The sequence below is a fragment of the Poecile atricapillus genome, chromosome 2 (genome assembly GCF_030490865.1).
Source record: "Poecile atricapillus isolate bPoeAtr1 chromosome 2, bPoeAtr1.hap1, whole genome shotgun sequence".
In the NCBI taxonomy this organism is placed as follows: Eukaryota; Metazoa; Chordata; class Aves; order Passeriformes; family Paridae; genus Poecile; species Poecile atricapillus.
The window spans coordinates 20656980-20669604 of record NC_081250.1 but is presented as its reverse complement, the minus strand read 5'-3'; the positions used below and the strand labels follow the sequence as shown (position 1 = coordinate 20669604).

The 12625-nt window shown below is 40.2% G+C and overlaps 1 protein-coding gene across 2 annotated transcripts in view; it reads right to left on the bottom strand.

The window, feature by feature from the left end:
• TRDMT1 (tRNA aspartic acid methyltransferase 1) overlaps window positions 1-2900 on the bottom strand; it is a 29047-nt gene extending 26147 nt beyond the window's left edge. Inside the window, exons 1-2 of one of the 2 annotated variants that reach the window (XM_058833235.1) lie at window positions 2746-2812; window positions 141-222 (exon numbers count right to left, since the gene is read on the bottom strand). Coding sequence is in view for 1 of the 2 variants with exons in the window: in XM_058833234.1 (XP_058689217.1) it covers window positions 2746-2809 (64 nt within the window). In the remaining variant the exon portion in view is untranslated. Of the gene's footprint in view, window positions 1-140; window positions 223-2745 lie in introns of both variants that reach the window. The other variant, XM_058833234.1, reaches the window with a different exon arrangement.
• Window positions 2901-12625: the final 9725 nt, after the last annotated feature.

The window sequence follows — 12625 nt, the reverse complement described above, 5'->3', positions numbered from 1 at the left end:
TACATGATTTAAAATGAAGATGCTGAACAATCTGCCACTTGCTAAGTGGAGGATAGGATCAGAAACCTCTTCAAACAGCATGGTTTCATGCACACATATAGGCCAAAAACATGTAAGAAACACATTATTAAAGTACTTACAGAGGAACATTCACTTCTTTTCTGTTTTACTTGCACATAGAAGCAAACACTTCAATACCCCTTTACTTTGCTCCTTCATAAACTGTAAGAAAACTGAATCCAGATGTCTAAAGGACTTCAAAAACCAGTACAAATTATCAAATGCCCAAGTATATCTCTGCTACCAAATGAAATCCAATTCATCAAAAACAGTTTCATATAATAACCTGTTATTAAATGCTTAATTTAGTGCAAATTTTGTGGGACACCTTTTAATCAAGTTGCCTATTACTTTTGACAAGACTCTAAACAAGATTTTCACCTAGAAGTGTATGGTTTGGACCTTTCCTGAGACAACACAATACTTATGGGCTGAGTTCTCATATGCTTCCCAAAAACATATGCACTAGGATTAAAAAATGTTATACCAACTGTAATGCAAATAGCTTAGTCTATTCACTTTGCAAACTTCAATTGGTACTTGACCATTTTGAACTAGTTAGGGTCACTTACAAAAATAAGTTAAATATCCTTACTTACAGTCCCTTCATCTGCTTGGGCTGATACCACTACAGAAAAGTCTGTCTCACTGTTCATACCTATTGCAATTTCTTCAGTCAAATGTAAACCCATAAGAACAGAAATTACACTAAAGACTGACACTGAATCAGTTGTGTTTAGCAAGTTCAGAAACAGTAAACATGGACACAGGACATTGCATCTAGCATTATAATTTATTAAACATTGCAGCACACTACTGAACTGCTCCAAGACATCTATTATGGCACGAATGTAGCTTGATAATTCAGTAAAGAGTGAAGGAATCATGGTGCATTAAACATGGAAGTAAATTTACCTTTTCAGGAAATAATACAAGGGGTTTACTTAAATCCTCCAGTCTTCAAACTACACCATTAAGTGACATGATTTCAAGACTTCATACATGTAGTAACTATCCACTGGGGCATCACTGACTCTGTCTACCTTTTGGATAAAAGTTTACAGTATTCTGATAATCTAACGAGACATTCCCAACATTCCCACCCTTTTAAGTATTAATTGAATTGCAAGTAATGTTGTCACAGGTGGAAATTCACAGGACATTGCATCTAGCATTATAATTTATTAAACATTGCAGCACACTACTGAACTGCTCCAAGACATCTATTATGGCAAGAATGTAGCTTGATAATTCAGTAAAGAGTGAAGGAATCATGGTGTAGTACTTTCAGGAACCAGTCCACTTTTTATGGAAATATGGAAATACATCAAATCCAATACAGCAAACATGCCATCTTGACATCACTTCAGAAACCCGGTTACTAGAAAAGCAGCATGCTACCATTAGTATATAGTATTAGTATATAGTGTGTAACTATATAGGAGGTATAACACACTTTTCATTCTACAAAAACTCCAAAATCTGCAGTTCCAGACAAAGCCATACTTTCCACTTAATATTCTAAGAATGTCTCTGGAAATAAGCAAAACACATCCTCAAAACAGGTGGTTAGGAACAATGTAGGAACCTATTTTGTTGTGTATTTTTTGATATAATAAATAAATTGTCTTTTATATAATTATATTTATAAATAAAGCACATATACACAGCAAAAATATGATAGTAGGAAAAATGCCACTCTGACAATTTTGAGTGTGTTTTAAGTAAATAAATTATGCTAAATGGGTTTTACTCTGTAAGAATACTCTTAATATGCCATAGCTCCATGAAAAAATAGCAAGATAAGGCAAGTTTCTACCTGATGTTTTTATGACAATGCTCTCTGCTAGTGCTCCTGAAGACTGAAGAATTTGAAGGATTGTAGCAACAGTTAAATTTATTATGGTGATTTTCATAAATTATACTAATGTGTGTTGAAAGCTGAACTTCCAAGTAGTAAGGTCAACGGTACTTTACAAACCAATCAATAGTCCTAACTCAATTTTTAATTTGAGGAAACCAATTCACAGAGAATCTACAGGACCTGCTGAAGGTCACCCAGGCCGTGCTTTAACAATTCAGCAAATTGAGCTCCAGGGTTCCCTGTACCAGATCAAAAACTCACCTGGGAATATGGGCTGCTGTCAACCCTCTATACCAGCTCAAATTCCACATTCAATTGTCATGTTTATAAAAAGTTACACCTGCCTCAGGTGTTCAGGCTTGCTCATACTGCCACAGAGCTCAGCTGTTCACCTAACTATGGCCTATGAAAACCAAGTCCACGTACATGCCAGTGGGAATCCCTGGCTGATGTGGTTATCATCCCGGGCATGTCAGTGATCCCCATCCCATCTGCAGCCGGGGTGCGTCTGTACTACACAGAGCACATAAAAACAAACACAAAATCACGGCCTTTCCAGAAGCAGCTGCCTGGGCCAAGCAAGGCGCAGGGATCCCTAATTTCCGTCCCAACATGCTGCTGGGTACCTGGCGCCACACGCCGGGCTGGGGAAGGGGCTATGGGAGAAGAGGGGCACCTTTGTCCGCCCCATCGAGAAGAGGGGCACCCTACTTACCCCCCCTCCCTCAAGGGCGGGGGTCCCCTCGAGAAGACGGAGCCCCCGAGGGGGGGGTGTCCCGGGCGGGGCAGGCAGCACGGAGCCCCGCGGGACGCGTCGGTACCTCTGAGGGCCTGGTGCATCCCCCCGATGCCGCTGTACAGCTCCAGCACCCGCAGCGCCGCCATGCTCGGCCAGCCGCGCCCGCCGGCCCGCCCGGCGCCTCCCCGAGCGCCGCCCGCCCGTTCCGCCGCTCTTTCGTTCCCCCCGCCCGTCCCGGTCTGCGCTGCCCCGGGGCAGCGGCGGCCCGGGCTTGGTGGTCGCTAGGGAACCACGGGCGAGGTCGGCCCCGCAGGGCCAGGCCACCCTCGGTGCAGTCGGCCCTGCTGCCCCCTGAGGTGTCCGTGGGGCGGCTGCAGCGTGCGGCTCCGCCACCCGCGCCCTCCTGGCAGCGACGGGGCGGGAGCGGGACCCGCTGCCCGCCACGGCTCGCTCGGGCGTCAGCGAAACCGGTGCGGGCGGCGTAGGGAGAGAATGGCTGTGCGGGCCGCAGGGGGGCTGGCCCTCATGAGGGGGTGTCCTGGTTTAGGGCAAGTCACCCAAGTCACCCTGGTCACCCCAGGACAGGGGGGTGTGCTGGCCCGCCCGGAGCGCAGCTGCTGGCTGTGCCCTCGGCGGTGCCGTGGGCCCGGGTGTTCCGTGAGTCCGGCGTAGGGTGATGTTTTCGAGAAGTCCTTCCCAAGCCCGCACAGGAAAGAAGGAAATAACTTATGAAACTGCTCTAATTTGCCCCAACACTTCTTGCTAAATTGAGAAGGAAGAGACTACTCAGTGATACTGTTGCCTCTGTAAAGTGTCTGTCTTTTAAGCAAATATTTCATATATGTATGTGTGTCTATATATATATATATATGTATCAACCAGAGTAAGTACGTTGCTGTTACATGGGTTACCCACCACAGTCAAGCAGACACTCATCTACACCTCAGTTTGAAGATTCAGATTGTAAAGTGAGGATGAAACATATAAATAATAATAATAATAATAAAAAACCCCAAACCTGAACATGTTTCTCCACTAGTTTCTTGATTTAATTATATTCTTGTGGAGCCTTTAAGAAACCTGTCAGAAATAAGGTGGGTTTAAGGAATACTTATTTTTGCCTTAGAAGCTGCCTCATACAGCATGTCATAGTAGCTCCCACCTATTAACTTGCAGTGGGGGAAGAATTTTTAGCTGAAACTGGAGAGCAAAAAAATAATTAAGTCTGCTGCCTTTCAATGCACTTCTCCAAAATACAGCGTGCATCACCTGTGGAAAACAGTGAAATTAGAAACAAAATCTCAAAGTAAAAATATCAGTCCTTGGCAGTTTTTTTGAAACAGTGGTGTCATTCATCTGTGGATCTTCGTTATCAGAGTCTGGGGCTGCTGCTTTATTTGTCAGCCATGGAAGTAAGCAGGTGACTAAAACAAGAAGTCCAAGTCTACATCTAGGATATATGAAAGGAAGTGCAGCAGCTGAGATACCAAAGGAGAGCAGCAGGCATTGCAACCAGCTGCATGCAGGTTTCGTGCATTGGTGGTTGTTGGAGAACTGAGAAAAGGGAATCACATCACTCAACAAAACTAGAAATGTGCTTGCTGGAGAAAAGAGTCATGGGACAAAGATGCTGAAGGCTCTGAAGAAAATTGGTCAAGATAATAAAGATGGGTTACAAAGAGCAAGGTTGTTATCAGCTAAGATACACTTTAGTAGAACCTCTTCAAAATATAGATGAAAGGTGAAAATAAAGAAAAAAGCAATTTTTAGACTATTGAATCAGTAAAGCTGATGAATGAGTTTGAGCTTCTTGTCTTACTATTCCCGTAACCTACCGATCACAGCAATGCTAGATACTGTGATGAGTGAGAGGTGTAGTCAGCCAGAAACAGTTCATTTATTTGGAGTAACCCAGTACCTGGAGTGATTAATAGCAGACAGGAAGACAGGGCTGAGGCCTGTTTTTCCTTCTCCTTTCCCTGACTCCAAGGTATTTTGCCATATTTTGCCATACATAGGAAAAGTCTGATGGAAAAAGCAGCACTACTACTGTGCTGGTGGCAGTAGAGCATTCCCTGCCTAGGGGAAATCCTCCACCTACTTCCTCCTTCAGTGTAGTAAACTGGAGAATATGATCAACATGCCTCCACTCTGGCAACAAATAAATTCATAAACTAGATTGAGATTTTATTGGCTTCCTCTTGCAAAGAATGGGAAGAACCAAAATTTCCCAAGTGTTCATTTTTAAACAACTGGCAACAGTCACTTTTATAATTCTGTATAACTTTGTCTGCCCTAACCTGGTTCTTGTTATCAATTGACAGCTGCGAAAAGAACCAAAATGAAAACAAGGAATCTGGAAGCAGTTACTTGTAGTGTTCTTCTCTTTAAAAATGTAAAGTAAATATAATAATAACCATACTTATTGGATCCAAACTTAGGTAATAGTATTTAAGGCATGCTACTTATTTCAGACAGGGGCAATGGCTGAGAAGTGCTGAGATCCATGGCCTCTCATATCTTTCTTCTCACAGGAAAACTTGGAATGATGGCAGAGTGAGGGTGAGCCCTGTGAAAGCAATTGTCCATACTCCACTCAGAAAATCTTGCTGCCACTGCCATGGAGCGGGCTAAACGTTGCTCATACTTTGTCTTGTGACCCCAAAGCAGCCACATGTCTGCAAAATTTCCCAATTGGATCTCTCTGACTTACTGAAATTTGGGTATTGTGACAGCTCCTTTTTACTCTTCTCCATGCATATAGGGTGGGTAGGATTCCTGTAAAACTCCATGAACATTTAATTTTATTAACAGAGGAGATTAATAACAGAGTTAAAATCCAAAGTCCACTCTGGACTCGGCATTTTTTAGGACACAAGTATGGGCTGTTTCATGTATGAATTATGGCTCCACAATGTAGTTGGCTTTAAATAACGAATGAAAGGTTTTTCAAAATTATCTTAATTTATTCTAAATGGGAACATCTATAGAACTATGATAATGCATTGATGAAGCAGCTATTTGCTTGGCTCGAACATATTTATAGTAAATTATATTTTAAGCAAACTGATCTTTTAATGATATTTTTAAAGTTGTTGACATAAGCATGTGATATCAGCATTTTCACTGAGACAGCTTTGAAAACTCCTGCCTCCTACCAGCTAGCAGCATTTCCTCAACGCAGAAGTTTCTGGAGTTTGCCCACATCTCTGATGAGTGGCACGATACAGGTAGTCATGCTAGGTCTGAAATTGTTGCCTTGGTAATCAACAAACACATCCAGTGGAACCGCTACATGTGATAAGAGGAACATGAAACCACTGCAATATTTTCACTTCTTAAAATGCTTTAGAATTGTAAAGAACATTACAATTAGCAATGCTTCACAAGAACATTACAGAAACATGCAAAAACCCCTTCCTTAAGATTCTGCATTGTACTTGGCAACTGAAAAAGCAACTTGACTGGACCGTGTAATCTTGTCCTCAAAGTGAGAAGAAAAGTTCCATTGCTCTGTTTCTATAATTCAACAAATGCACACAAAACTGCATAAGCAGTTACATGTAAGTCTCCTCCCTGCCCTCCCCTTTGCTGCAGGGCCTGTGCTCACTCCCAGCCGTGCCAGGAGGCTGCCAGTCTGCAGTGCCTGTCACTGGGCTTTGTCAAGGCCATGAATGTAACCCCCCAGTGTAGGGTTGGGTGATGAAAGGTAGTAGACCTGAAGCTGGGAAGTGATTGTGAGCATTTCCTCTATATTCAAAACATGGAGTGAGAAAATCTATCTCTGCTTGTACACCAGATGTTTAAAAGGGCATTCACAGTGATCAGCCAAAACTTCAGTACAAGCAAATATCAGTGTTGATGGCTGAACAACAACAAATGCTTCTTCTGTTCAAAGATCTGATACAACCTACTAAATACCCAGGTGAGGATCAGGAAGAGTATACAAACATCTCAGCTGTATGGAAGGGAAACTCATGTTCTAGCTCAGAAATCACTGTGGCCAGGAAAGAATGCAATGCAACCAGTGAATTGGAAAAAAATCACTGAGAGCATATGGCATCAATTATTGTTTCCATAACCATTGGCCCAGTGGGTTACTAATAAAACTAAAAACCTTTTGCAGTTTATCAAAGTCAATCTTCATCGGATGTTACGTTTCAGGAGGGTATTTATCAGAGCTGATTTCTGCAGAAGTGGTGCTCAGTAAAAGTAGCTGTCAACCACAGAGGCGGTGCTTCCAGGAAGCCTGCTGGGCTGTGGCTGTATGGCTAAGGAAGCCTATGATTTTCATTTATAATGCCATGCATCTGCACGACTAGAAATGAGAACCACATCAAACCAGGTTTGTCAGCTGCTCTCAATGCATTTTCTAAGAACTCTATATCAGGGAAATTTATGTAGCTGAAGTTATATGGAAGAGTGATCAGACACAAACATTTTTAACCTTTTGCTTTTCAAAGATATTAGTAGCTCCAGTTCAGGATTTTATTTTCAGGTTTTTGTGCTAGGTTTATGTTCTGTAGGGAGTAAGGAATAAAAATACATTGCTTCTGTAATTAAATCTTTACTTTTCTGGTTTAAATACATTTAAATCTAAATAAATCTGGCTTGTTTGTTACATTTGGCCTGCAGTGGTTACCTGGGCCGGATGAGAGACATATATTTACATTATGTTATTGACTTTCTTGAACTTACATATTCCTGTGCTTGACAAAAAAAGTTATATAAAAAATTATATATTCACTGGACTGAAAAAAACAGTGTTCTTTAAGGCCCCTGCAGTCAGGCAAAAAATTGCTGGTGAATGTGTTTTGACTCAGACCTTTGAAGGGTCACAGCAAGCACGGAGCCAGGCATTTGTTAAAGGGGGATCAGTTCAGGATGAGGTAATGGCGTGGGAGATCCCAGCTCTCTTGCAAGGGCAGGAGGAAATGATGTGGTGCCTGCTGCTCCCTCAAAGGGAGGGGAGGGGAGATGAGAGAAAGAAAGGAAATGCAGACAGTGAGCCTGGATATGCCTCTTAACTTCTTGCTTAAGGCAGGAATTTTTACCTCCAGTATCCCCGTATAATTTGTACAATTTTACTGTGCAAACTGAAAAAGACTTGAAACTGTGTGTCAGTGCTGGTCACACCTTCTGATCACAAATCCATCTAGTATCACCTACAGCTTTTGTACACTGCAGTTTTGGCTTTTAAGGAGTTCAGCCCCTGCCTAAACTTTTTTTTTTTTTTCCGTTCAGTCCGTGTGGTGAGTTTAATCTCTGACTATGACTAGTAACTAGCGTTAGCACAGGAAATGAGCTCTGCCATGGTGGTAGGCTTTCAGAAGAAGGGTATTTTCTCCTGAGAGAAAGAAAACCTTTAATTCAGCCGCAGCAGAGCTGTAACTGTGGCCCTGCTGAGCAACCTTCAGATTAGATAAACCAAAATTGTACACAGTGAGTACTATAAAATCCACCCAAGAACTGAACATTTGGTGCCTAGGCAGCTCAGAGAGGTCTTCCACCCTGTTCTATTGCTAGCATTTGAAAATGAATTACTTTAAAGCTAATACAAAACTATTTGATATCAGTTATGAATTGCAATTACAAAAGTTACTGTACTTAATAAATTCTCTTTCTGGCTTGGGACATGTCTACGGATATCTTTCAAACACACCAATGTAATATCTACCCAAAAGTCTTTTGAAAAATAGTCTATAATAAAGCACAGATTTGAAGAATTTGTGAGATTTTGTAAGGATAAACTGAAATAAAGGATAAATTGAAAAGTTATTGTGAAAAAAATCTAGGACAAATATAACAGTGTCATTTTTGGCTGCTTTTGTGGTCTATTCCCCTTTCCCCTTTGCCTCAACTAAGAACAAAATCTTTAGGTTTTTCTAAAGTTGAAACAAACTTTCTTTAGAAAAAGGACTGTGAAATTGAAATGTTATTTTTGCCAAGACAGCTTGGAGAGAGAAGCCCCAAAAAGTCTAGCCTAAAGGGCCAAGAAAGCCTAAAATAGTTATTTCTGAAGAAGAGAAATCTTGCACAAGTATGAACTGGCAGTATCAAAATTCAGTGATAGGGAGTTTGGCTTACTTAAAACTCCAGCAAATATGTTTCACATAATTCACCAGAAAAATACAATGAGAGATTGCTGGAATTGTCCACTGGGAATGCTGCATGTCAGATGAAGTCCCTGAGGATGATTTTATCACAATTTTGGTGCCAAGTCAGATGTAGCACTCATATCCAACAGTATAGGACACTTTTATTCAAAACCTAACAATATGAAACTCAAGCAATTAATTAACCTAAACTGTGAATAATTCACACTGTTTTTGGCAGTCCAGGCATCATGTATATTGTGCTACAATAGTACTGCATCCTTCATCTGTGGGATATCTCTCAAGATTCCTCTTGATACAACAGAAGTTGATTATTTTTGGAATACACTGCGGGACAGTGGCATTACCATATTCAGGGAAAACCATGACTCTCTTCCTTTGAAATATCCTGACATCTCACCTGAATGTTGTTTCATCCTGATGTGCTGGACTTACGTGGTAGGCTTGGTAAATTCTGTCATGGAGTTTATAAAAATGCCTGATCCACGTCAAATAAACAGCTACAAACACTGGCAAAAGTCTAAGTTAGCAAAACTGAAACATCTACAAAGCTCCTGAAGAGTTGTTAGGTCCTTTTTCCTGTCATCCTACACAACCTCTCTCCCGGCCAGTATATATATTGGACTATATACAAGACCAAATTCTTAAGGCAAGTTTCAGGTAGACAGTGAATTTTCTTCGTATTGGGAAACAGGACACATTCCACCTGAAAATGTACGGACACCTCTACTCTTCCAGACATTGCTCTCTTTCTTCTCCAGCCATATGCATCATCTCTTTGGTATTTCACTGATTTTCCACTCAATTCCTTGTGGCCCACAATATATTATGCATCTTAAGTCTGGATCATCTTCCCTCCTTAACCCAACTGGATATATTTATGCTTGAAAATTAGGCATAGAGCTGGCATGTAAAAACAGAACGTCTTTTTAGAATCTCAGCCTTCTCAGCTTTGGGGTGTGTGCAGCACCGCCTCTTCCCTTTGAAAGGAGCCAATTAATCCCAGAATGGCTAACACAATGTACACTCAGTTTATGAGTCTCATTGGAACCAAGGATTTGGCACAAGAACTTGGACTGAAGAATCCACTAAAAACTTGGCCTTCAAGGGGCTAGTACTGTTCTGCTTGTCCTGAGTATCTCAAAGGAAGAATGGAACAATTGCTGCACGCAATTAATGATTCTATTGCTGTGTCCTGCCTCTTCCTCAGCAAGACCATCATTTCCTGGTATATCATGGCAAGAAAACATTATGCTATTTATGCTTTGTGTAAGTGATGGAACTGGGGGAGAGACAAGAACTAAATCACTTCTCAGATTTAATTGTTTTTTGGCTAGAGGAGCTCTTTAAGCAGTTTGATTTGAAAAAGCTGGGCCAAAAAGAAGTAGTAAGTGTTTAACTGAGAAGGTTCATTAATGGTGTACAAGAATCACTTCTTTTAGATTTTCCCAAAGAGAGGATGGATGGATGGATGGATGGATGGATGGATGGATGGATGGATGGATGGATGGATGGATGGGTGGCTCATCCTTGAAAAAGTTTGCAACCTCAGAATTTAAAAAGTGAACCAAGACAGGGCTTCCCATTGTAATGTGACAAGTGACTGTTCATTCATACTCTTCTACCTGGGCCAAAAGTTTGCTGTATTTTGACCTATTGCAAGGTCAAGATGACCAGGTCAGCAATGGAGCAAAGGACAGAAAGAAGCTACACACACTATGCATTTTGCACAGATTCTCATGAAAACTTGAGCTGCTTAATTCAAATATTTTATTTGATGTTTAAATTAAATGTCCTTATAAAGTGCCTGTCATGATCCTTGAACAATTTATTGGTTCTATATTTGAAATATACAAATTTCATGAAACAAAGATGTGGAGAGATAAAATTCCAAATTATTTATTTTGGGACACCCAAAATCAAGACTGAGAGACTTTGTGTATTCTGAAAATTGGTTCTGATTAAAGAGTTTCAGGTTAAAGAAGGAGGTTCTGCTTAAAGAGTTTCTGCTTAAAGAGTTGAGCATTGAGCCTTAAACCTTGCCAAACCTCTTCTCAGTTTGGAAAACCTCATTCAGTGCTGTTGATGTTAAATGAAGTGAGACAGGGTGTAATTCTTGATTTTTTATTTTTTTTTTTAAGAGATGGGTTATATAAATTGCTATACTTGTGATAGAGCTTAAAAATTTCTCTTTCTCTTCTCATCTCTTTTCCAAGAGATGTGCATGATGTTTGAGACAACCTCAGGGCACAGGGCTGTAGTGGCTTTGAAAATGAGCACCAAATTTGATACAGAATTGTCCTATTTTGTTACAGAAAACTTCCTATTCTGGCAGTTAGAAGCCATAGTAGAGAGGAACCTAATTCATGATAATAATAATTCTTTGGAAATGTAAATCATGTGATGGGGTGGCTTGACTCATGTTCAAATAATTTCCTTTATGATAAAACCCTTGCCAGTTTCATATAGTTCATTATACATTAAAATAGAAAATTTTAGACAGCCTTGGTTAGTTTTGAGTACAGAGCCTAGTCATTTACTTGAAAAAGTCAGCAGCTAGTCATACCAATTTGATATGCTTTGCAATGCTGGAAATGACAATAGGCAACATAATTTTAAAAATAAATTTCACAAAAGAATTTTCCAGTTTCTTTCTCAAGACAAAAATTAGTCAAGGAAGCTACTCATGAGGAGAGATTTCAATGCTGGAACATTTAGATATTCTACAGCCTGGTGATATTCAGAAATCCAAATCAGCTTCTCCTAGTCAGAACGTAGGGAGATGGATTATCAGGGTTCACAAAAACCATCACTTCCCTGGATGCACTGGCCTTTGCTCCATACACTTGGCTCTCAACTAAAGAGAGGGACTTATCCCAGCTGAAGATTAGAGCCAGAATTTTTTTTTTTTTTTTTTTTTTTAAACAGGGACTTTTCTGTTTTCAAAATCATAGCAGTCTTCATGTTTTTAGGCCATGGGTGAAGGTGTTCTTAGACACTGAAAGTCACAGCAGTCACTCAAGTGATAGGCCACAGCACTTGCTCTGGCTGAGCACTACAGAGTGTTCCTCCTGTTCAATTGTCTGTAGGGTGTTAAGGGTCTTTTATTTCCCCATGTTAAAGTGTGTCCCTATTGCCCAGAGTTTGTTTAATATTCATGGTGCAGGGGATGTGTGAAGGAATGCCTCTGCAGCCCCATGCATACCAGGGCTTACAGATGCTGTAAGCAAAAATTATTGTATTTGCATGCCAGAGTGATTTTTTCATGGATATTTTATCTTTATGCGGGCTTCTACGCCTCCTGGAAGCAGAAACTTTAGAAAAAGGGCATAAATCTGATTAAGAAAAGCATTCACATCTGTTTAGTCAAGGTTTATTTAACTGGAAAGCACATGTAATATTTGGACTAAATTGCTCTCATTTCTTACTGTTTAAATTAAATAGTAAATTAAAAAAAAAAAAAAAAAAAGTGAATCCCAGTCTTTTCAGTGATATTTTCAGACCAACATATTTTTGCAAGGAAATAACAGAAATTCTGTTCTGTGGACTTTTTAATTTGTCGTACAACAGATACACAATATAAAGCCATTCAGGCACCTGTGCCTTCTCTCTGTTGTTATCCATTTCCCCCATTAATGAAAGTTACACACAATACAGGTGTCATTTTATTAAATTTCTAGGGTTTCATTCCATATTTAATTCTTGGCAGTAAATCAATACATAATTATCTGAAAAAAAAAGCTACAAAAAAAAAAAGGGCAAAAAAGAACATTTCAGTGTGAACTGAAACTCTTATGATAAAAATACCTGTTTGTTTTTTCAAGAGTGCCATTGGCTTACCTCTGA